The sequence below is a fragment of the Pleurodeles waltl genome, chromosome 6, assembly GCF_031143425.1.
Source record: "Pleurodeles waltl isolate 20211129_DDA chromosome 6, aPleWal1.hap1.20221129, whole genome shotgun sequence".
NCBI lineage: Eukaryota > Metazoa > Chordata > Amphibia > Caudata > Salamandridae > Pleurodeles > Pleurodeles waltl.
The window spans coordinates 1015032074-1015057478 of NC_090445.1; the positions used below are offsets into that span (position 1 = coordinate 1015032074).

Consider the following 25405-nt stretch of genomic DNA (forward strand, 5'->3'; position numbering starts at 1 on the left):
GAGGGGCGAGCAAAAAGAGGGAGGGATATTTGGAAAAGAGGATGTTGCGTTAGGGCCTGAGCTTTGAGTCATGGCATCAGCTCAACAACCCATGATTCTGAACAAATCACCTAACCTCCCAATGCCTAAAAAATGAATGAATCCGACCCTGTGTAATGAATCCTGTAGAAATGCTCCAATACCTTCCGGTTTGAGTTCATGCCATATGAAATGAAAGAGCGTGGACAGCGGGAGGAGGGCACATGTGCAAGCTGAAATCCGACCCAGTGTAATGTAACTGATGCTCCTATGAAGGTGCTCCAATACCTTCTTTGTGAGGTTGGTGCTGTATAAAACCGCAAAAAGAAAAAAAAGAAAATAGCAAGGACAGCGGGAGGAGGATGAGGGCCAAGCTGGAATCCCACCTTGTATAATGTAATTGGTGTTCCAGTAAAATCACTTCAATATACTCAGGTCACGTTGGTGCGATAAAAAACTGGAATTATTTTTAAAAAAGCATGGATAACGGGAAGATAGTGAGAGGCAAGCTGGAATCCCACCTTCTGTAATGTAACTTGTGCTCCTGTAAAGATGCTCCAATGCCTTCAGGTCAAGTTGAAACAATGTAAAACAAGTGCTATAAAACAAGTGACAGTTTGACAAGGTCACTTTTCAGCACCCACCAGCATTCTGATCCATATAGGAGCGTGTGCAGGTGCAGCTCTGGTAAAGCCTCAGCTTGGTGTTGATGCTATACACTGATGACCTCCCCATATTGTACAGCATCCTGAAGGCATTCCTGTCCTGGCTCAGCCTGTTTCTCATGTCACTGCCAGCCCCTCCATCATGTCTAATAATACTCATGGCTAGGTACTCTCCATTCACCTTGATTGTTGAAGCATTTGGGATGTTGATTGGCATGATTTCTGATTTCTTCGTGTTGATCTTCAGGCCCACTTGCTGTGCATAGATGTTGAGGTGGCATCTTTTCCTGCATATGCTGGTGTCTGTAGGAGCACAAGGCTAGGTCATCTGCATAGTTAAGGTGCTATATTATAGAGAATAAGGTCTATCTAATGCCTGTTGCGTGGCCTTCTGTTGTATATTGCACGACCCAGTCGATGACTAAGTAGAAGAGAAAATGCTGACATCTCACATCCCTGACTCAAACCGTTGTTGACTTTAAAGCTATACTCACTATGTTCCATCTTGCAGGTAAAGTTGTCAAAGAAGGTTTTGATAAACTATCTGTTGCATTATGTCATAGGCTCTCAGTATAAGCCAGAGGATGTCACGTTGGATACTGTTAAAGGCTTCCAGAGAAACAATGAAGTTGATGTATAGTTGTGTCTTCCACTCTGTGCATAACTCAATGTTGTTGCTTAGAGAAAGGAACATTCCCTCTGCGCTTTCGCAATCCACTCTGTTCTTTTCTAAACTGCATTTCCATTGCATCAGAAATGCACTTTATTGTGATTTTCCCTAGGATGTTACTTGAGATTGACAGAAGGGTGATTCCACCCAATCTTTGAACTCTTGAGGACGATGCCTTTGTTCCAGTCATTTGGTCGTTTCTTTCTCTCCCAAATCAATTTAAACAGTGATTGGAGAATTTTGGCTGATGTTTCAGGGTCTGCCTTGAACATTTTGATATTCGGGTTGCCTTAGAAAGGATAATTTCTGTTCTTGAAAGGGCTTTCCTTAGTGAGCAAACCACGTTAGTCTGTTCAATGACACCATACTTAGACATTTTTCTGGATTGGAGCAGTCCCTTTGACAATTTGTCCTTTGGCTCATTATTTGCTTTGTGCAAGATCATATTGGGTTCTGGCTGATAACTAGAATAGAGCCAATGTAACCATATGCTATTCCCATTTATTTGCATTTTGACAATTATTTGCAATTTTTTTGACCTGACTAAATATTTGTGCCTTCCGAATGAGTTCTAAATGTTAACTAAACCTTCATGGTTTGTACTTCAATCTTGACTCGTGTGAATTTTCCAGTATAGATTTCCTGTGTGGATTTTTCTATGTGGGTTCTCTTGTAGTTTAAGGCATAGGTTCCTCGTCCTTTGGGACTCACACTGCAGGATCCATCTCATCAGCCCTTTTAATGATAAAAGCGCGGATACTCTTCAAACCTGCATTTAGATGTTGAGTCATGAAGGTAAACTACATGAACAGTACACTGTCTCTTTTTAGGCCTCAGTAGCCCATCAAACTGCACACTGAAAGCCCGAACTGCCTTCCATGCTCCAGCGTGACACTTCAACCTGTGCTTTCACTTCAGCAGGATCCCCAGTTTACTGAAGTCACAGAAAAGATTGTCTCAAATGGCTAAAACCTTCATGTTCTTTGTTTACTGCGTGTCACCTCTGGAGTCTTTTGATACAATGAGAGACCATGCTCCGTAAAATATGCTACTTATATCCTTCCAATTAGAAGCAAAAGATCGTTCATAAACGTCCACAATGCACCAGCATCCTAAAGCGACTGCAGGGGTCGCAGAATGTTCATTCACTCAGCACTTAGCAGAACCATAGTAAAACACACAATTGCTCATTCCCACAGGGCAAAAGATTACAACAACCCCACCCTTACGTAATAAAGAACATAGCGGCACGCTAGAAAACAGCACCTTTTCTAATATTACCATGGGCTGTCTTTAAACTATTTTTATCCTTCCAAATTGCAGAGGCCCTCCAGGGCAGGCCACAGTGAAGATTTGTAAAGCGGTAACTCAATGTTCATTAGTTCCATTTCTTGTAGTACAGCCCATAACCTTACTGGTTCTCACAACTCCTCACTCTGTGACTAGCAGTCTGCGAAACGGATTTTTTTTTCCTGGAAATTATTGTGAATTGTATAAACACTTACAAAATTATGCTTTGTCTCCCGATGAGACATTTTGTAAGGAAACCAGTCTTGCACTGGCAAAAAAGTTTAGCAAAAGTATGCAGTGTCAATTGTTGAGAAATTTTACAATTTTGCATATCACGAAATTTGTGAGTTTTGCATATGCAATTACAATTTTGCAAAAGATTAACTGTCGATTTTTTAAATATCTTTAGTAGCATTTTTAAGAACAATGGTAAAAAAAATTGTTGTGTGGGCTTCCTTACCCTGCGATACATTAGTTAACAATCTAGTTATTATTTTTCATGGCTCAGCCAGTGATAAAGGACCTCTATCTATGCGGACACACACAATCGTGTCCTCCCACAGTTTCTGTCAGTAACAAATGTACAGTAAAGAAAAAAACAATTTCTGTTCACATTGAGGCGAAAAGAAACATGATAGAAATAAACATATCCCAGAGCAACCATGGGACCCTTCTCCTTATATTTGCTAGAGAGGCATCTTCGCTGGGTGCTTGTGTGAATGCCAGAAAGGTGCTGGTTGCGTGTTTAGCCTATGGAGGCCTTGTGTCATCGTGCGCGTCCTCAACCTTCGTCTCTAGCTTTTGCAGGTAGACATCCCATGTTCTGATCCCCTTCTCAGCCCTTGCACTATGCCAGGCAATGAAGAGTGCCACCACTGTGGCTTTCAACCAGAACAGTAGAGTCTGGAGCTAAATGGATGTATCCGGCACAGCTGGCAATTTTCAAGCCATTGCCACATAGTACAAACGTCAGGTCAACAGATCTATGGAGGTATTTGTACCCTTTGGATCTAGGACATATACCCAAAAGGCAAGCCTCTAGGGAGGGCGGGAGCTTGGTATCGACCAGGACAGAAGTGTTCCTCATCAATTCCTCCCAAACACGATGTACCCCAGGGCAATCCCACTCCATGTGAAAGAATCCCCTATCTATAAACCCACATGGCAAGCAACTTGGATTCGAAGTAGGAAAAATGAGCGATAAGTGGTGGGGTGCAAGATACATATGATGGAAGAAATTAAATTGTGTGAAGCGAAAACAAGAGTTCCCCGAGACAACCTTATTCTGTCTCAAGGCCAGAGTCCATTGTTTGTAAATCAGGGGTGGCAGAGATCCACGACCAGTGGTCTCTGGACTTCATGAATGACCTCTGCCCCAAAAAGGCAAAGTAGAGGGCTGTCATGATTCTACGAGTACCCTTGTACACTTACATAGTTTGAAAAGGGAGTGCAGTGGCAGGCCGCAGTTGGTCCTGCCCCCAGGTCAAGGTCAGTGTGAGGCAGACTGCTGCGTAGAACAAGAACCACACAGCTGGAATACGAAATTCTTGACAAATTATAGCAAATGAGCGAGTGACCCCTTCTGTATAAAAATCTCCCATCTGGGTCACTACCACCTCCTTCCTGCAGGGCACATCAAGAAGTCAGTAAAATCTCAGAGTACTGGCCACTGCCACACTATTGTGAGGGGCGAGTATGGGGTGACTTCACAGCCCTGGATGTAGTCTAGCCAGCAATGCCTGGCCACCATCATCTGTGGCATTTCCTTGGGCGCCCTCGGACCAGGGGTTGAAAGTCATGTGGACGTGGGAGTTCCCAATAAGAGCCCCATGATCTCCAGTTTCTCACCAGAAGGAGACAAGCCAAGCCACCACAACAGACACTGCAGCTGGGCCAAGCATAATATAACTTCAAATTAGGTGCGCCAAGTCCTTCTTCAACTAAGGGATTACACAGCCCATCAAGCACTACCCTATGCCTACCTTCGCCCCAGGTCAATTCCACTAATATTGATTTAGGGTCAGTGAAGAAACATGAGGGTGGCACAAGCAGGAGGGTCGAGAAGTAATACAAAAGGCGTGGTAATATTAACATCTTTTAAATGGCTACACGGCCCATGAACAACAACGGGAGAGATTTCCAGAACAATAGCGACCAATGTATTGAGCTGAGGGCCATATACATGTTCTCCTCTAGGAGGTTGGCATCTGAATGGTAAATCCTTATACCCAGGTATTTAAAAGGATCACATTGCCATTGAAGGCGTGCCCTAGGAAGATCAGCTGTCTCAGGTCCAAGGACTGGGTGGAGGGGGAACAAGCAGGAACTAGCCAAGTTAACACACAGCCAGGACATTTCCTGGAACTCCTCTAATAAGGATATCACTCCCAGCAGTGCGACCTCCACATCTCGCAAGTAGATCAGGGCATCATCAGCGTACAGTGATATCCCATAGGCTCTCCCATGTGTTCTGATTCCCCACTTGTCCGCCCGCATACGCCGCTGGCAAGCCAATGGCTCCATGGCCAGGGCAAAAAGTAAAGGGAACAGTGGGCAGCCCTTCCGGGTACAATGTGGACACAATCAAAGTCACTGTCCCATGTGGTAGGAGTAGGGGGTCACGCAGCAGGGTCAGCATGAGCTTGATGGAGAAGAATTTAGATATTTGCCCAGCTAGCACCATCTTGGACAGCCATTGTTCAAGGAAGATTTTTACTTTGGTTCCCTCAGCATGTAAAGGAAGCCCAATAAGCAGACATTTTTGCGCTGGGAACAGCCCTCTTTGTTTTCTGCCCTGTGCTGAAGGGAGATGATGTGTCATCAACCCACTCAACCAACTTGCAGTGATCTGCCCAGAGCAGTCTGACATCTAGGGAGACGGAGTTAATCTTAGACTCAAATGCAGTCTTGGTGTCCATTAAGGCCTGCAAGATAGGGTTATATTGGGTGTAGGGCCTATGAAGGCTAGCTTCGAGATAGCGTAGCATGCCACCACTTTCTGTCCCCTCAGAATCGGGGGGCAGGAGCTTTGGTCGTCTTGGGCTTTACCATGAGGAAGCAGCATCAGACCCAGGTGTTGCACCAGCAGGGCTCCCTGTATGTCAACAGGTCAGTTCATGCTCCCCGTGGGTCAACAGGCCATGTCTAGTCTCCAGAGGTACGAGATCAACTGAGCACACTCCCGTGATGTTGTGCCACCATCCGGCGAAAGATGCACCACACCAGGCCCCTCACCAAAGGCACCAAACACCAGGCAGGGGTGCGTATTCCTATGTCCAAGTCATATACCCACGGGGGAGAATGGCCAATTGGGCACTTGTGGAGACACAAAAGTCAAGACCCACTATGCACAGGTGCCTCTGGTTCAATTCAGTCTTTCTCCCTGGCCATCTCCTCCAATGGGTCACATGAGGCTGTCATTTGTCTTGTGTCTGGCCAAGTTGGGGGCCTCAGGTGCCAGTCCACAGGTAAGGCAGTGAGGCCTCTTCCAGCTCCAGGCCCCGGATCCGCAGCAAAGCAGTGGAGGGTCATGCTCCACTAGCTGGTAATATCGGATGGCCCCCAAGGGATCCCACAATGGGTAACTCACCATTTGTTGCCAAGGAGTACTGATCAGGTACAACACCACTGCACTGGGCCTCAGGGTGCCCCTGGGAGCCCGTAGAATGGGCCCAACAGCCCTGCAGGAGGCCACCATTGTCAATATTAGGTCCTGCTGACATGGAGTCTCCAATGGCCCGCAAACCCACTGCCCGGCCTCTGCTTTCCCAGGGCCCAGGCATGCCTCTTCTATAAGTCTCAGGGGTGGCAGTGGTCAACATCCCGCAGTTGGGCTCACTTTGTGACAGGTGTGGCCTCCGATGCAGATCACCATCCCAGCAGCTCCTTCAGGGCTACTTCACAGCTAGCCTGGCCCAAACCACTCTTCACCTGCTCAGCTCATCTCAGAAAATGAGCAGCCACCCCCACAGCTCCACCAGGACCATACCGCAGCCACGTCACAGCACCAGTCCCCAGGCACCAGGGGCAGCAGCAGCAGTAAATGTGAAGCATCTGAGCCCTCTCTGCAACAGGAAGAACCCTCAGTGCAAGTCGGCGCCTCCACAGCCTCTCAAGGGCACACCACAGGCAGCCCGGTCCAGGCCGCGCTCAGCCCTTGTGGTCTGCCTCAGTCGGGAGTGTTCAGGGTCCAAGCATGCATCTTGCTCTAGTCCCTTGCACCGCCGTAAGGGTCCCCTCACCCCAGGTCCTTTGTCATACTGGGGTGGGGTCCAGTAAAACAAGCAGCCGCTCCTGCAGCTCAGTCAGGACCGCATCACAGCCGCAGCCTGCCATAGGCCTATGCGGCCCTCCGGGAAGCCTGACACAGGTGCCCGTGCTCAGACCACCAGTGACACCAGCAGCAACAGGTACATGCAGGTGGGAGGAGAGATGTCAGGCGCCCTCAACACTGCAGATGCGGTGTCAGGGACCCAGGATTCTTGCGGAAAAGGCCAGGCTAGGATGGAGCATAGTTAGATACGTCCAACTAAGTCACCATCTTTGCCATGGCCCCCCATTACCTGTCCCTTAACCCCTCAGGTGCCTTGGACGTAACCGTTACGACCTGCTACCAGCCCACGAGGGAAGCACTAGCGCTCCCCCAAAGGGCCTGGCACCTCCTTCCCCTGGACAGGGATGGAAGGGGAATCTCTTCCCCTTCCACCCCCGCCCCCCCGACACCCCTGTGGCGTCTAATGACGTCTGCGCATGAACACGCGCTGACCTCATCAGAGGCTGCCCCCAGAGCTTCCAGCGCGGATCGGAGAAGAAATGCAAAAGCATTTCTCCTCCGATCACATGAAGGGGGCGAGAGAGGTCTCAAAGGAAAGGAAAGGCCTTTCCTTTCCTTTGATGTCTCTCAGCATTTCTGCTGCCCGATCGCATCGAAATGCCCACTAGACACCAGGGAGATTAAAAAAAAATTATAAATGCATAAGGGGAGCGGCCCCTTGGGCAAGGGCTGCTACCTGGGGGGGAGGGGGTATTTTTAGGTCTTTTCTGCCTTCCTGGGGGCAGATCCGCCTTTTCTAATTTGGCCAATCTGCCCCCAGGGGGGCAGAAACCACTAGACACCAGGGATTATTATTTTATTTGACTTTGTTTTATGTATTTTTAGATGTGGAAAGCGACCCCTTAGGCAAGGGTCGCACCCTGGGGGCAAAATTAACTTTAGGCCATTTCATCAGCCTATTTTTATTAGGCCAATCTGCCCCCAAGGGGAGCAAAAACCACTAGACAGCAGGGATAGCCCCCCTGGTGGACAATTTTATTTTAGGCCATTTCTACCCCCCTTGGAGGCAGATCAGCCTATTTTTATCAGGCCGATTTGCCCCCAAGGGGGGGCAGAATCCATTATACACCAGGGATTTTTATTTTCTTGTATCAATTTCATGCAAGGGGAGCAACTCCTTAGGCAAGGGTCGTTCCCATTGTGGGGGCAAATTTATTTTAGGCCATTTCTGCCCATCGGCCTATTTTTTGAAGGCCCATCTGCCTTCAAGGGGGGCAGAAAGCCCACCAGGGAAGATTATTTTTTTTTTTAAAGAGGGTGGGGGTATGGTCATACCCGTACCCCAAATCAATGGGGCCAAAGTTGTAATGCCCACCAGTGAGTAGATGGGGCAATTACCATTGATCCACTCCCCTGGGGGGCAGGAAGCCTACAAGATGCCAGGAAATAAAATGAAAATAGTAGGGTGGTGGCTACCAACCAGTGAGGGCATGGTTATGCCCCTACCCCATCTGAAGGGGGTAACAGTCTTTCAGCTCTCCCCGCACACTAAAACATCTCATCCCACGGCAAGCAAGAGGACATTTGATTATTTTGGGTTTTGGTTTTACATTTGGGCCATGAGAGCTTGCCTAACTCTCAAAAACATCCCACTTGGAATGGTGAGGGCTGCCCTTTTTGGACTTTGGGAAGCTGCCATGTAGAAAAATCCACAAGACCTAGACACAGCTGAAAACTAAACATCTGGGTGAGTCCAGGGTGGTGTGCTTCACTTGCACCCTGCACCATTTTCTTACCCACAATGCCCTTCAAACCTTCAACTTTTCTGGAAATCACACATTTCTCCCACTTTTTTTGTGATGGAGCCTTCCGGAATATGCAGCAATCCACAAAATTCCTACCACCCAGCATTGTTGCATCTATACTGATAAAAATTCTGCCCCACTTGTCAGGGTAAAAATGTTTTTTTACAAACTGCCCTATTGGACCTGCTTTGGTTCCCCCTCAATTTCAAAATGGTTTTGGTTCTTCCCTGTCACAGGCACTTGGCCCACCTACACAAGTGAAGTATCATTTTTACAGGGAGACTGAGGGGACCATTGGATGGTGGGAAATTTGAGGGGACCATTGGGTGGTGGGAAATTTGTCCTAGGGCGGTGATCCACACAGAAATGTGGGAAAGTTTTTATTTTTTTAGCTAAATGGGAGGTTTGCTGAGGAATCTGGGTAAGAAAATACTGGGGGGTCAATGCAAGTCACACCTCCCTGGACTTCCTCGGGTGTCTAGTTTACAGAAATGTTTGGGTTTGGTAGGTTTCCCTATATGGCTGCTGAGCACAGGACCAAAAACGCAGGTACCCCGCAAAAACACGTGGTTTTGTACTTAATAATTTTGATGTGTCCACATAGTGTTTTGGGGCATTTCCTTTTGCGGGCACTAGTCCTACCCACACAAGTGAGGTACCATTTTTACTGTTAAAGGTGCTCCACGCACCAGAGGCCAGTGATGGCATCGGAGGGACCCGTGGGGCCGGAGGAGGGCAGCCCGCATACCACTTCTACCCTCCAGAGCATGGCCGGAGACGTCCCGGACCCAGCACAGTGTGCAACGCTTCTCCCGCTACCCAGGAAGGGCGGGATGACCGCCAGAGAGCCTCTGGGCCTAATGCCCTGAATGAAGCAGCGGGCTCGATTGCAAGCCTGAGTCCAGGCGGCTGCACAAAACAGCCAGTGACCCATCGAGCAGGGGAGGACCGACCCATCGGTGAGTGCAGTAGTGGTGGGGGTCTTCCTTCCCCTCAAGCTTCCCCCCCTCAACCACAAATCGCGGAGGGATTGCTGCATGGTGCTGAGGGCCCACATGCCATGCCTGGGGGCCCACCGGGACCCCATCCTCAACTGCACCTGCCCCCCCGAGGAAAGCATGTACAGCCAGACCCACGAGTCGGGGTGAGTTGTGGGCCCTGGGCACCGAGTGGGGGAGGGTCCCTAGGACTGACCTGGCTGCCCTGCCTGCGGTGGGAAGCACCACCTCACAACACCTTACGGGCGCACAGGATGACAGAATCTGAGACTGGAACCTGGAGAGGTTCCAGCTCCCCGCCCCATCTCCATGAGGCCCTGGGAGAGACGTCCACAACCTTGCCTCTTTGCAGCACTTGCCCCTAGGACGCAACAGTGGACCGACATCTGCTTTATTTGAGGACCGCCTGCTTCACCTGGTGGAATGCCCTCTGACTGAGGGGTCCCACTCTGGCGCACTAGGGCCCTGCTCTCCTCTTTCCGGTTGTGGACCCAACATATAAAGGCCTTAGTGTACCTGGCTCCACAGGACCTGGCTCAAGTTGCGATGTCTGGACCAGCAGCTTGAATCAGTGGCCATGACCTCCTGTGGGCCCTATCTCAACGCCGAGACTTCTGCTGATGCAGATTGACCTGTGTCATCGGAGCGGGGACCCTCCGCCGTTTTGCTCCCCTCCTCGGCGGTACCCAGAGTCTCATACGCACACACAAGGTGGGACGTCCTCCTTCCCCCAGCAGCATTGCCACAGGAAGATCATGCCTGGGGACAAGTCGTCTGGCAAACCAGCCCAACAGCTGCTCTTCTCAGAGTCCCTTACCCACCATCGGACCACACCAGTGACCTCCACCCCTCTGTTGTCCGATGTGCCAGAATCCACGCCGACACCCAAAATGGATATCTCCATGGAACGCATTCTACAGGAAATCTACTGCAGTCGGCAGGAGGTTGGAAGGCATGGACACCAAGATCTTGGACCTCGCAGCGGAGTCCAGGTCCATTTGTAGCGGCATCGCCAGTTTCCTGAATAAGGTGACGAGCATGGATCAGTGCCTCTCCCTTGTGGAAGACAAACTTAATTCCTCACCCAACAGAGACCAATAACTACAATATCTCAGGGACAAACTCATGGATTCTGAGGACCGGGGTCGCAGAGACAGTGTCTGCTTCTTTGGGATTCCGGAACGAGCGGAGGGTATGGATGTCAAAGCCTTCCTCATCAACAACATCCCCACTATCGAAGAACTGTCTTGTTGAATATTATATTTTGGGAGCGTTAGAGGAAATACCTGATCCTGCTTCCCACAGTGTGGGCATGTGGCATTCAGTCACCATTGTCTCCTGGGAGTAAATAGGCCTAAGTAACATTCCAGTGCTGACCTGACCTTGCCAAACAGCTGAGATATGTTGAATGCCATATTCATCAAAGACGCCTGCAAATCACCACAGATGCCTGTGAATCTCATGCAAGAACCACAATAGTGTTGGCTGCCCTGCCCATGCAGTTAGTGGTGTCCAGTGAAAATATGATGTATTTTACCACATCTTGAGTGCTTTGAGCCAGGGTGGCCCGAAATTCCTCAGGGACTGCCAGCAAGATCTCGGAATAGCTCCTTAGCAAATAGCTGGCAATGATTTATCCAAGGGCTAGACTGGCTTAGGAAAATACCCAATTCCTGAACATTTCTATTAGTTTTGACTCTCCAGCTAGTGTAGTTGTATGCAATGAACTGGGGTCTACCCTGCTGGTGGGAGCCTCAACTACCAAACTTTATGGTGTAGAGTACTGTGTCAAAAAGCCAGGGTTGCCTGATGCCGGCCTGTGGCACCTGGCAACTTGTCTTTTCCATGGCATGCAGGAACAAGACTTTGACCAGATGCATATTAGGGCATCTGTCATGGCTTCATTGACTGGTAATAGAGGCTCAAAGAAGGTTAGACATGGTTTAAAACCTCCATAGTTGGCACCCGAAAGTCCAATAGCTTTGCATCCTGTTTCATCAACACAGCAAGTTAGGCACTCTCTTCTAATAAAGGCCCATCAGGAGTATACAACCCAGTGTCTGGGGGAGTGTCAAACTCACAAGCCTCCTGCAAATCCATGTATACGTTGTCATCCACCTCCCTCACAGAACTCAGACCACACCACACCTCACGGAACTCCACTGGCCGCCGATACAAAAATACACTCCATTTAAACGACTCACACACACATCCGAGGTACTTCACAACTCAGGCCCCACCCACTTAAACAGTTGTACCTACTTCCACCAACTGCCAGCATGGCCTGCGTAAACACTATGACCTGTGAAGGGTCAGACTTGGGAGCCAGAAATTCAAGGTTTACTAGAGGAGGGTTTGGCACAGGGCAGGGACTGAAGCATAAGTGTTTCTTAAGTGGGTGCAGCACAGCAAAAATTCATTCTAGAGGTGGTGTAAGCTCTATGTTTCCGGTGGCAGCCCTCAGCTGACTCTGATGTTGGAAACCCTAAACCTGTCAGCCTGTATGCTAGAGGACTAATGGCTCACTCTGGCAGAAGCCACACCCTATTTAGTGCAGTTTTTCGTCCACTGATTTTTCCAACCCAGGACTTCCAAAAATGCCCCAGAAATGCTTGGAGTTTTCTACCGGACATGTGTTCTTTGGAAGCAACCTCTCTCAGGTTTTGTTGACGATCAGGCCACAACAACATGGTTGTTTGTTGACAGTGTCCAGTGTATAGGCAGAACCAATTTCAGTAAACTAATTCCTGCCAAGCAAACAAGGATTTATAAACTAGGCAGGCAGACTGAGGCAAAAGCCTTTGTCACACTAGCATCCAGTCTGGCCACCCTCCAAGGATTAAATGATGCCCCTAGTCTCTCAGTGTAAAGCAATGCTTTAGAGTTTAACCTGGCACGTTTTTCTTTACTCTTACACAACACAATGCCCTCTCTGTAATACGATACACAGGGCTATTTAGCTATCAGTGGTAACTAAAACTCAAAAGATGCAGTAGAATTTAGGCCTGCATTACAACATTGGCGGTATTGACCACCTACTGCCACGTCGACGGCCACCAACATACCGACGCTGTGGCTACCAGCCATCAAAGCGTATTATGACCGCCAACGGTATTCCGCCAGAATGCTGGCGGTGAGGCGGCGCTGTTGATAGCAGCACCGCCACGCCAGCAAAACACCACCGACCGTATCAAGAGCAATGATACGGCCTGGCAGTGTTTTGCTGGCGGACGCTGCTGCTGACAGCAGCGCCAGGGACCGTCTCTAGCCAGAGGACCCCCATGTGACAAGCTATGTTGGTGTGTGTTGTGATGTGTGGGTATGTATGTGTGCATGCGTGGGTGGTGGTGGGTATGTGTGTGTGCATGTGTGTATATGGGTGCGCGTGTGGGTGTGTATATGTGCAGGAGCGGGAGGGAGAAGGTGGGGGAAGACTATGGGCAGGGGGAGGGGGTGGGGAGACCCCTGTCAGTGGCAGGGAATGGATTCCCTGGCACTGATAGTGCCTACCACCATGGTTTTCATGGCTGTAAGTTTGGCACGAAAACCATGGCGGTAGGCAGGGTCGTAATCCCAAGGGTGGGATTGTGATGGCCGCCGGGCTGGAGACCGAAGTCCCCAGCCCAGCGGCCATTACCACCATTGCAGTCGGTGTGTTGAAGTGGCGGTGTTGGATGGTGGTAACCGCCAGGGCCCAAATCCCATTTTTTTTCCCGCCGGCCTGTTGGCGGTATTACCGCTGCTTTAACTCCGACCACCAGGGTTGTAATGAGGGCCTTAATGTCTAAATTTGCTCCACCATAGGGATATTAATATGGAGGAAAATGTAAGCAGTAAATTTTACTCCATAGTTAGAGTTTCCTCAGGAAACTGAAGAGGTTTCAATAACCACTAAACTCTAAATGACCCACAGCGTAATATGAATCATAAGTATACCATGTACTGTAGAAAGTCTTAGTGTGAGATGAAACATAGACCTTCATCTGTCACAAATACCCCTAGTGTATAAAACACATAAACCCTTGTTGTAATATGACACGGGTATCCTCACTGTAACATAAAATAGAAACACCTAGTACAACTCACACGTCATTGTAACATGACATATACAGACGAGTGCAATTAGACATATGATCAGTGCCAGGTGATACACAAATCTTCAGTGAAATCTGATAAATGCATGTAAAGTGTAAGAAAAGTATTTGCACGCCCACTTTAACAAGGCACATGTGCACTTGCAATACCATGATGCTTCTTAACTCAGTGTTCCACAGACAGTGATCTTGCGGCTTGTCACTCCTCTTTCCACTGAAATTAAAGACTCTTTTTCAGAACCTACCTGCGTTCATAGCCGACGCACCACATCTGCCCAGCGCATCCTTGCTTCCAAACTTTGACCATCCGAGCGAAGGCCTGGACGCATGGCTGGCGGTGTCCCACAATGGCCATTTCTTTCTCCATGCAAACATTTGGCCTAGAAAGTGGGAAAATAGACCATAAATATAAGACAAAGGTTAAAAACATTTGTTTATCACTGCCAATTACATATGTTGAGTTGCTGATCTTCCACAAAAGATCCAAACTGAATGCCTAGAGAATGATGTATCCAATATCACCCTCTTCCTGGACATGGTAGCCATCAATTGTAACATTTTCTTAATGTTGCTATTTAGCCATAGAGAAAGAGAAGATCTGGCAATATATGAGGATTGCCACACTGAACCTTTCGAACAAACTTCCTTTTCTTCTGGTGCAAGATTTCTTCTTCTTGTAGACTAGGCACAGCCTAGCTTAAAAGACAGGATTCATGCAAGATTAACTATGTGGGCGGACTTTAGGTGCATCTTCTTGTCAGGGGAGTTTAGCGTTCAGATGATGTATCTAAGTAAGTCATGGAATTCTTATAGGTGACTCACAGACTGTCAAGTCCACTCAGTCACACCAGGAAAAGTTGAGAAATGGCAAGGTGGCACAGCTTTTCTTTGCAAGTAGATATTTTCCACACAAACCCTTCTAGAAAAGCTTCTGTACACTTTGAAGTATGACAGAGATTCACTTAAAAAATGATTAACCTTGTCAGAAATTAATCAGGCAAAATATTGAGCACAAATATCTGATTGTCATTTTGTGTAGAGGGTCATCTGGGTATAACCTTCTTCTTCAGTTTTTAAGTTTACAGTGAAGGAAAAGAAGCATGGTGACTTAACAGGCCATGTGAGGTGTTTCAAGCAGAGAAACCTGATAATGTTGCATTGCATAACTTTCATTTATAACGGATGAGTGTCACTGTCTCTGCCACTTACAATCTCTGATCACAGTATTGTCCTGAGCATTGCATTGACTATGGCTATTACTTGCTGTTAATTGAGTCTAGTAAATTTACCCTTTTAACACCAGCGTGGCTGATAAAGGCAAGTCTGATCAATAGCAATTTAAAGTAATAGTGTTGAGGTCATGGGAGTGCACAGTAACAACTAGAATGCATCAGCAATCTTACTTTTGTTTGTACAATATGTTTGGTATACCGTTTGTCCCAATCAAGCTCTTATCATTCTCTGATCATCTTTCCTACATAATGTAAAAGATAAGCAGCAAGACAACTTGTCTCTATAAACCATTATATTTTGATCCAAAAATGATATTAACTTACCGCAGAACTGTCAAGCTAGGAAAGCACTAACTTGTTTATTTTTTAACTCTTGTATTTTAGTAGAACTATTTACTAGCACAAGTACACAACATGTTATCTAATTCCTATCAGCAAATAACTAGCATTTTTCAGATCTTTGTAGTAAGTTACAGAAGACAGTATTCAATATATTTGTTAACAAATCTGTATTATCCCTGTACTTGCGCATGCAAAAATAATTATACACTCAGGAGCTTATAACGTGGCAACAGGGAAGAAGCAGAAGGAAACACACCACAGAGATGCAGGCATCTAGGCCTAATTCTCAATTTCAGTTAAGTGCTCCAAACATCCTCAAACGTACATTTTGCTGGCATTTTTCAGTGTGCATATATGCTGACATATTTTTTTGTCACTGCCAAAGTACAATAGATAAAGATATATGATGCTGTATTTGTACAAAAGTATGTCTAAAAACATTATTAGGATGGTTGATAATTTGATAATTACATTTAATTGCATTAATAATTAAAACTTAGACATTAAGACCCTCGTTACGACCCTGGCGGGCGGGAGAGAAGTGGCGGTAAATACCGGCAACAGGTCGGCGGGGAAAAAAATGGTAGTATGACCATGGCGGTTACCGCCATGGTCATCTGCCACTTCTCCACTCCGACCGCCAGGGTGGTAACGACCGCTGGGCTGGAGACTTCGGTCTCCAGCCTGGCGGCCGTCACCAGACCGCCGGCGGTATCAGGACCCTGCATACCGCCATGGATTTCGGGTGGTTTGGAACTGCCACGAAATCCATGGCGATAGGCAGTAACAGTGCCAGGGAATTCCTTCCCTGGCACTGATAGGGGTCTTCCCCACCCTCCTGCCCCACCCGAGTCCTCCCCCCACACCTCTGACCCCCCTATCACCCCCAAAGGTGGCAGGACCCCCTCCCCACCCCCACCTCCAACATCAACATACACACCCCCTCCCCACCCCATCATCAACATACACACCCCCTACACGCACACATACACTACAACAACACATACCCGCACACATACAAACGGACATGCAAACAGACTGACCCTCACATATTTCCAGACCCACACCACACCCCCTGCATGCATACACGCACTCACACACCCCCTCTACATACTCACACGCACACCCCCATGCACGCATACAACACACAACACCCCTCCACCCCCTCCCCTAACGGACGATCACCTTACCTTGTCCGGTGATCCTCCGGGAGGGGACGGGATCCATGGGGGCTGCTCAGCCGCCAGCTCCCTGTCACCAGAACACCGCCACACCAAATCCTGGTTTTGGATTCGTTGGGAGGTGTTCTGATGACTGGGCGGTGGAGGTGGAGCAGCCTCCACTTCCCCCCCGCCCACCAGTATGGCTGCTGGTGGCTCTCCATCTGAATAAGGACGCAGGGTTGCCAGCAGTCATGATTCACTGTGCGGAAAACCGCCTGCACTGGCGGTCTTCAGCACAGCGGTACCTTGGCGGTCTTGGAAAAAGACTGCTGTGGTTGAAATGAGGGCCTAAGAGGTTGTTAACTTCTTTATAGTGTTTTGTAATGCCATTATGTGCATTATGTCTAGAGTCTGGAGGCCTAGCTGTGAAACAGTATTCAAAAGTAGATTCTTAATCACACTTTGATTAATTACAAATTTTGGACCGTAGAATGTAAAAGCTAAAACATTATTGCATGCCACTAAGAAGCACTGATTTGAAAGTGTTGGTGGTCAGACCATTCCACCATTCCACCATAAGGAACTGAATTTCTGCCTTACTGAATGTGATATTGAGGAGATGCAACACGGTGGAGGGTATGCAGTTTCCTATGTCTTCAAGTAGCAGTGTGGCTGGGAAAGCTCTACTTCCTTTATCTCTAGGGTATCTGTGACACCTTGCTTTAATGATTTATAAATCTACTCTCATGTTACAAAATCTCAAAGTTATGATGTTATCAAACAATACTAAACCACCTCGCTACATTTAAAAATACCCAATATAGGTTCTGACGACTAATACGTAAGCACAGTTTTGGTTCCAATGAAGAATACTGCTTTACGTCAATGAAAATAGTGTTAGTCATTATATCAGACTGTTTCAAGCCAAAAACACCTCTAAACTGTACGTTATAGGTTTCTTCTTTTTACAGTTCAGAAGGCACGATTGACACACATATACAAGGAGATCGTATGATTTGACTTCAGCTTCTGAGACCACCGAGCAAGCACTAAAACCTATCCCTCATCATGGGAAAGTATGTCAAGGCTAATAGAGGTGACCTCCACGTGGCCCTTATGTATCAGTCCAGTGCCTTTAACTTGGTAGATAGGGGAAATTATGGGAATTGATGGAACTTCCAGGAGTGGAATCCCCCTTGCTGAACTTCTCATAATAGTGGCAAGAAGGGTAAAGCAGGGCTGTATTTTAGCCCCATTTTTGTTTTTATTTTATATTAATCCTTTGGATTTAGCCCTGGACTCTCGTAGTAATGAAACCCCTAGACCTGGCTCTAATCCAGTGCCAGTCTTACTTTATGCAGATGGCGGGGTTTTAATTACACAAACAGTGAATAGTTTTCAAAAGCTTTAGTTTTAACAGTTTTAATACTTTTAAGACTAATTTAAATTTTAAAGTGAATCATCAAAATATTTTATTTTAATCACAAAGCTTTTTAATAGGGAAATCTTCAATTTCCAAGATCTCCCATTTTAATTCCCTTAGTATTTTCTTTGAAGCCAATTTGACCTGGGGTAGATTAATAAATCAAAGAATTCTGAAAATGGGATAGTTTGTGACTCGATTTTTAAATCTGAAAGAAAACTGGGCCACAAATCTATAAACGAAATGACTCAACTTCATAAGGTGTGTGGGGTTACGAATCCCTGGAGAGACAAAAGATAACTGAGAATTAATTTCCCTGTAGGTTCTTATCTATCCCCAAATCTACCCCTAGCTTCCTTACGCACCTTTAACTGGGTATGGGTGTTTTGGAAGATGTTGTTAACATGGCTTCAATTCTGTTGTGGGTTAAACTATGGAGCCCCCCTGAAGCCGGCTTTTCTAGGTGTGTGTTGAAGGATTGTTTACATTTAAGTAACAATAGCTCCATTCCATGGCTGGCCTATGTTAGGAATACTCCTTCTAACCTAGAACTAAGAACACTTTTTGATTCACCAGACAGTATTGGTCCACAAACAAAAGCCTTAGTAAAGTGAAATTTATTTTGCATAGAGAGGAGGTCCGAATTGTGAGAGCTTTAGATATGGCTTCAGTATTGAATTACATACACATCTCTACCACTTCTGGAATGGAGCCCTATTTAAAACGGATAGAAAATCCAGAACATACAATCCATTTTTTAGTTGCCTTTCTTTGCCTTGTATCTTGGTTTGCATCGTTACCATGCTACCCATGTCATGCTTCTTCCATTTAAACTACTGCACATTTTATGCTATTTTGCACTTTATATCGCACTTTAAGAGTGAGCTTTTTACACCCAGTTTTAAAGTCTGAGCATTTTACGCTCTACCAAGAAGGAATGGATTTTTTAAAAAAAAAATTCTTCTCTGGACATTTGTTTAGCTGTTCTTAATTATATTTCTGCTGCTATCAAATTGAGGAGATATGCTCTAAGGAATTGGAAAATTGTCGTAAGCTTGTTGACAGTAAGTTTTTTATTCTGTGATTTTATGGTCATTTTGACTGAATAAAGATTATTGAAATGAAACAAATGACTTTAGCCTCTCCAACTGACATTGCAAAGCTATGGCACATTGCATTCCACTGTAACATTGCACAATGCATATGGACTCATTAAGACAAGCACACCAGGGTACAACATAGTTCTCTGTTATACAAAAGAACTTAGAGCAATCACAGCTCCAATCACAAGATACAACAAACCACCCTTCTTACAAAAGAAAAGAACAAAACTTTAAGCAACGCAAACGCATTTATGTTAGACAACACCGTAAATAACAGACTTAGGAAATCTTTCCACTCATGTACCACATACAAAATTAACAACTTCATATCAATTGTCAATGGATATCTTAAATGTCATGCATAGCATTAGTGGGAACTTGCAACCCAGAAATCACAGTGTATATCTCACACCCCAGCCATCAGACAACTTGACAACTCACAAAAGGGGCACGCCATGGTCTTTCACAGACGGCAGAACCAAGAGGCTGATTTGAGAACCCCTAGTGCCACCGGAGCGTCACTTTTCGTGATGCTCTGGTGGCACTAACCACTGCTCCATATTAACAAGGAGGTGTAAAGCCACTTTTTGTGGCTTTATGCCTCCTTGTAAATATGAGCCCCTCCACGCAGTTTTCTGCAACCGAGGGACGTGCAATAGGTGTTGCTCTGGGCGTTCCACTGCAACACCATTGCTTTTGACGCTGCCCCAGATTTACGAGCAAATGTAAATCTGTGGCAACGCCAAAAACTAACACCATCCCAGGGGTGGCGTTAGCATGGCAAAATGAGGAGGAATGTTTTTATTCGTCCTCATTGTTTGCTTTTTCTATGTGTGATGCGTTCTCCAGCACACATAAAATAAACAAAATGACATGGACGATTGTTTATGTGCAGGAAAGTGTCCCTTCCTGCACATGAACAATCAGTCCTGCATTTTGCAGCACACATAGAAGTGCAGAATCGCCATTATAGATTGTTTATATGCAGGAAGGGACACTTTCATGCATATAAACAATCTATACCCTTAACGCAGACATCCTTGCACTATCTTGCAAGGATGCCTGCGTTAGCACAGGCAGCTTAATTCAGCGCCGGCACAGGGTGAAACGCTGGTGTGCGCAGTATTCCTGTAAATATGACGCATCTCTTCATTTCAAAAGTGGCATAGCGTGGCACTATTTTTGGCGCTGCACCACGCTGCACCACTTTGCCTTAAATCTGGGCACAAGTATCTTACAAACGAAGGTTCTGCAGTTCTCGGTTCTGTCTCCCAACCGCGAATATCTTTCAATCAAAAAAACAACCATTTGTTTGCCCACACAGGGTTTCCTTCAACTTACCAGGATAGGAAGTGTTATCCAACTAACTGAACACAAGGGTAATGTTAAAGTTGGAATGCATCGGCAACTTTCAAACTTTGGACAGAAAAGATGTCTTTCAGTCCACAAATCAGGGCATGTTTCCACTGAGAAATTTGACTTCCAACTAATTATATATCTTACTCCCACACACACAGTAGGAGGCTCGATTTGGAAAGTTCTTGAGAGAAACCAGTAGAGAACTAGACCATTCAAACATACTAATGGTCAATGTAGCCCATGGCTGCACATAGAACTCTCCAGTTGCCTAGTTATTCACCTCATTGACTTCTTGTGAGAATCAATCTGTTTAAATCTTGTTCTTGGCTTTTAACTAGTTCATGAACATGCTTCAATGCTCCTACTCCACTTTCCTCTGGGTGTGTTTCAGACTGCAATCAGGAATCTCCATGACCTGTTTTTTATGGATCAATTCTATTTATTATGAGGTTTTTTGTATACCGACAACGCTTTGGGCCGGCAGAGGTAGTAGCAGTTAGAGAACCAAGTAACACAGCTTTAATGCCACAACCCCGGGGCCGGCAGCGTAATCAGTTGCAATTTAAACAATGAAAAGAAATGTGTGAACAAAAGTAGTAACTTGCACAATAACAATTCCCCCTCCCCCTCTTTACCCTTCCCCGTCCCGCCCCATCTGTCTGATCCCCAGAGTGTTAGTCGAGGTAGGTGTGGGCTTGACCGTCCAAAGGTGAAGAGTGGGGCTTTGGGAGTGGAGTACTGTTCCATTGTACTAATGTGGAAGACGTAAGACTTTTAAGTATGTGGGGCATCAGAGTTCATTGAATTCGGGGGAAAGAAGTGAGAAGAAGGGTGCCCATTTAGTAGTAAAGTCTGTGGATAAGCTGGTTTTTAATGTGAATTTAGCATGTGCTCTGTAAGGCAGACCATAGTATACTGTTTTTTAAATAAATATTTATTAACTGTTGATTTTATAACCTTAACTTTTAACAGGGTTTCTATGAATCATTGAAATATTTTTTTAGTGGGTTTTCAAGATGTTTTGTCATATGCATTGTAATCTTAAAGGTACACTGATCCTGTAAGAAAACACCTTTACAGAGTTGAATGCATTTTCTAAATCTGATTGCTGGTAATATACTCTGTAACTAACAATCGTGCAGCCTCAGCGCAGAACAGAGCGAATAAGCTGTACCATATAAGATTATTACTATCACCTTTAGCTTCATCACTTCCTTATGCGCAGCTCCATACATAGCCCCTCCACAGGAACTACGAACCAGCCCCCTGTACAAAATATACGGTGTCTCTAGTGACTTTGTACTTCAAGAGAATACTCTCCTTGAGTCTCGCAGTGTCACTGAAGGATCAAACTTCAACAGAATTATTAATGATTGCAGCGGCAGCTCTGTCCGGCCTGTAGGCCACTGCAGTTGATCTCAACCATGTGCTTAATGCTCTTCCATATATAGGTACCTGCCACACAATCACCATTCTTTAAAAGTTAGTGATCGTATAAAATGAAACATGCTCATTAGGAATCACTAAAGCAGTAGGTCTGGCCACCGCTAAATGCAGACTTCAGAACTCTCAGCAAACCTTTTAAAGCCTGCTAACCAAGAAGCATTCTGAGTAGAGAAGGGGCTAGCTGGGTGTGAGAAGAAGCGGACGTTTGGAGTAACAAGAAGCTTGCTGTGGCTGAGAAGAGGACTATGCGTCACTTTATAATGTGCGTATAGAGTTAGTCTCAAACAACAAGGGGGAAACAGCCTTTACCAAACAGGCATTACAATATAAAGGGCATGATTTAGAATTTGGTGGATGGGTTACTCTGTCACAAACATGACATATATCCCGTCTTCCGTATTATAATCTCCACAGGCAATAATGGGATTGTAATGTGGCGGACAGGATATCCGTCATGTTTGTGACAGAGTAACCTCCTCCGCCAAACTCTCAATTACAAAGAAATGCTAGTGCAAACATTGTAGTGATATCAAAGATGCCATACAAGATCTCATCATTGACATAATATGTGGAATAACTAGCTGTGCATGCCAAAGGTATGAGTTATAGTTACCATAGGGCGCGTGTTATAGTTACTTGAAAGAACTTTAACTATAACTGCTGAATTTCTATGGTTTTGTATGAGTAAATTCAGAAACTAACTATAACGTCCCTGTAACCTTTGTTTTTTTCAGTGAATTTCGATGTTTTTTTATCGTAAAGTAATTTTAATTATTTTACGATATTCCAATCTTGTAGCCAGGCCTTGCAGCCAAGCCCTTATAACCACCCAACTCCAGCCAAGTATGGCCTTTGGCCGTGCACAGTGCAGGCTGGCCACAGGGCCTGTCTCTGTCAGTGGATGTGTGAGTGGGTGCTTGAGTGTCTGAGTGGGTGTGCGATTGGGCATGTGAGCCTCTGAGTGCATGTATGAGTGAATGAATTAGTGTATGAATGAGTCTGTGGTTTTTCTTTCAAATTATTCCATAATCACAAATATTTTGCAAATAAATCGAAATAATTCATGAAAAATTTTGAATTTCCACGAATATCACACACCGTGAAGCAAAATCATTAAAGCTATAAGTTGACCGTAAAACATACCTACCTTCACCCTGACCCCTTATGCCAGTTTCAATTTCAATTTTCACCCAGGGACCGTGTTCCATGAAATAAAATGGCAGTCGCAACTTTCTAGTCAGGTTGCGGTCAGACAATTGTAATGCTTCTTTTTTCATGCGTATTTGTGAAAATTTGTGAATTTGATGATTAAGCGCGGCCAGGGATATACAAATTCATTTGTCCTCAAATATCTGGTAAACTACTGAATGTATTTACACCAAATAACAAAAAGCACAGTCTATATACCGGCAGCTAGCTTTCTGCCAAATTTGGTGTAATTCCGTCCAGTGGTTCGGGCTGAGACGTGTTGACAGGTAAGGGAAATGACATGGGAAATGGAATGCTTTTTTAGCTCCCTTTTTCTCGGCCCCCGCTTGACGGATCACCCCCAAACTTCCCATGCACAAAAAGAATCACTGGGCCACTTTTTTGGGAAAATTTTGTGAAGATTCATCAAACAGTGCCAAGTATATTTAGGCAAGTCAAAAAAGGCTTTTTCTATGGAAGCCTGGTCCTGAATATAACTACCTACTTGCAACTGGAAGAGACCTGTAATCATTTAGATATCAAACTGTTTGTTCAAATTTAAAAGATTAAGTATTGTTCTGATATTATTATGAACAGACTGTGATGAATATTATGCCTTTTCCACTCAAAGTATTCCTGTACTTGAGTTGCATGTTCTAGTCAATCAATCAAAAATGAATATTTGTGATTTACATACTGCGCATTCACTTTATATGAATATGTTTTGTAATAGGATAATCAAGCTTACATGAATATATTTCAAAGTATTTATCTAAATGCTGACTGCTTTATTTTACATAAGTTTGTTAATAATTTCTAGGTCTTTCGAGAAAATTGACAACTATGTGTCTTTGTTGTTATTCAAAAGGACTCAGTCTTACAGAATAAAATTAATAGAAAGGGCATAAGGCCACTTTCTGATAATTATTTATACTAAGGGATTTTAGCAAAAATGTTGTTTATAATAACAGAGCAAACAAGTGAAGGGCAGAGATGAATCTCGGCAGACTGTACAGAATCATATCTCTGACTTGAAATTGAAGGCAATGGGGCAGGGGGCATTTAGCCTTTTCTCACTGACATATCAGTGCAGCTGATACAAACATAGCAGGTTTTGTAATATCATTGAACATATGCTTTATTTTTCAGACAGGTGTGCAAGTATGTGCTTCTCTGAAACTCAAAATAGGTTTTAGTTTCTGCTGTAATAGAATTAGATCAATGCTTAGAAGTAGGGAAATGAGGGAAACATCCTTTTTGACGACTTTTTTATTACGAAAGTCTTGGTAAACGAAAGCGTAACAACGCTTTATTTAACCACGACTTCGTATTTTTGTGCCTTAACTATGTACGTTCTGAACAACGAACATGCGTGGTTAAGGTACAAAGAAGGGAGTTGGCGAAGGTAAGTGGTAGGTTTAGGTTTTGGGGTGGGGTTGGGGGGGTGGGGCGTTTTTGGTTTTGGGGAGGGGTGGGGGGTCAGGGGGTTTTAGGTTTTGGGGTGGGGTTGGGGGGGTGGGGCGTTTTTGGTTTTGGGGAGGGGTGGGGGGTTAGGAGGTTTTAGGTTTTGGGGTGGGGTTGGGGGGGTGGGGCGTTTTTGGTTTTGGGGAGGGGGTGGGGGGTTTGGGGGTTTTAGGTTTTGGGGTGGGGTTAGGGGGTGGGGTGTTTTTGGTTTTGGGGAGGGGGTGTGGGTCAGGGGGTTTTAGGTTTTGGGGTGGGGTTGGGGGGTGGGGCGTTTTTGGTTTTGGGGAGTGGGTGGGGGGTCAGGGGGTTTTAGGTTTTGGGGTGGGTTTGGGTGGGTGGGGCGTTTTTGGTTTTGGGGAGTGAGTGGGGGTCAGGGGGTTTTAGGTTTTAGGGTGGGGTTGGGGGGGTGGGGCGTTTTTGGTTTTGGGGAGTGGGTGGGGGGTCAAGGGGTTTTAGGTTTTGGGGTGGGGTTGGGGGGGTGGGGTGAGGGATGTAGGGTGAATGGTGCCTATTGCTAATGATTTTATCAGGAATGCCTTTACAACGAAATATCGTTGTTAAGGTATTCGTGGTAAAATCATTAGTAGTAAGGACGAGGTCGGTGTTCCGACCTCGTTGTTAAGGTTAGTAGTTGTTTTTAATTCGGTGTTCCATCATATAATCGGGAAATGAGGGTGGGATTGCTATAAATTAATAGCAGCAATCATATTGGACTAGTTTCTCTTATTAACACTTTTAGTAAATGTAGCTGCTACTGTATTTGTCTTTGTTGTGTTCCATTTCATATCAGGTGCACTACAACAGGATTCTGATTTTAAATCAATATTTATAATGTATCCCTTGTGTTCCAGCATTCTTGAGTGTGCAATTCT

The 25405-nt window shown here is 45.6% G+C and overlaps 1 protein-coding gene across 2 annotated transcripts in view; it reads right to left on the bottom strand.

The window, feature by feature from the left end:
* The window catches only part of MEGF6 (multiple EGF like domains 6), a 1002006-nt gene that overhangs the window by 889362 nt on the left and 87239 nt on the right, over positions 1-25405 (bottom strand). For both annotated transcript variants that reach the window (XM_069239937.1, XM_069239938.1), the window contains exon 2: positions 14059-14193. In XM_069239937.1, coding sequence (XP_069096038.1) covers positions 14059-14193 — 135 coding nt within the window. The remainder of the gene's footprint in view (positions 1-14058; positions 14194-25405) is intronic.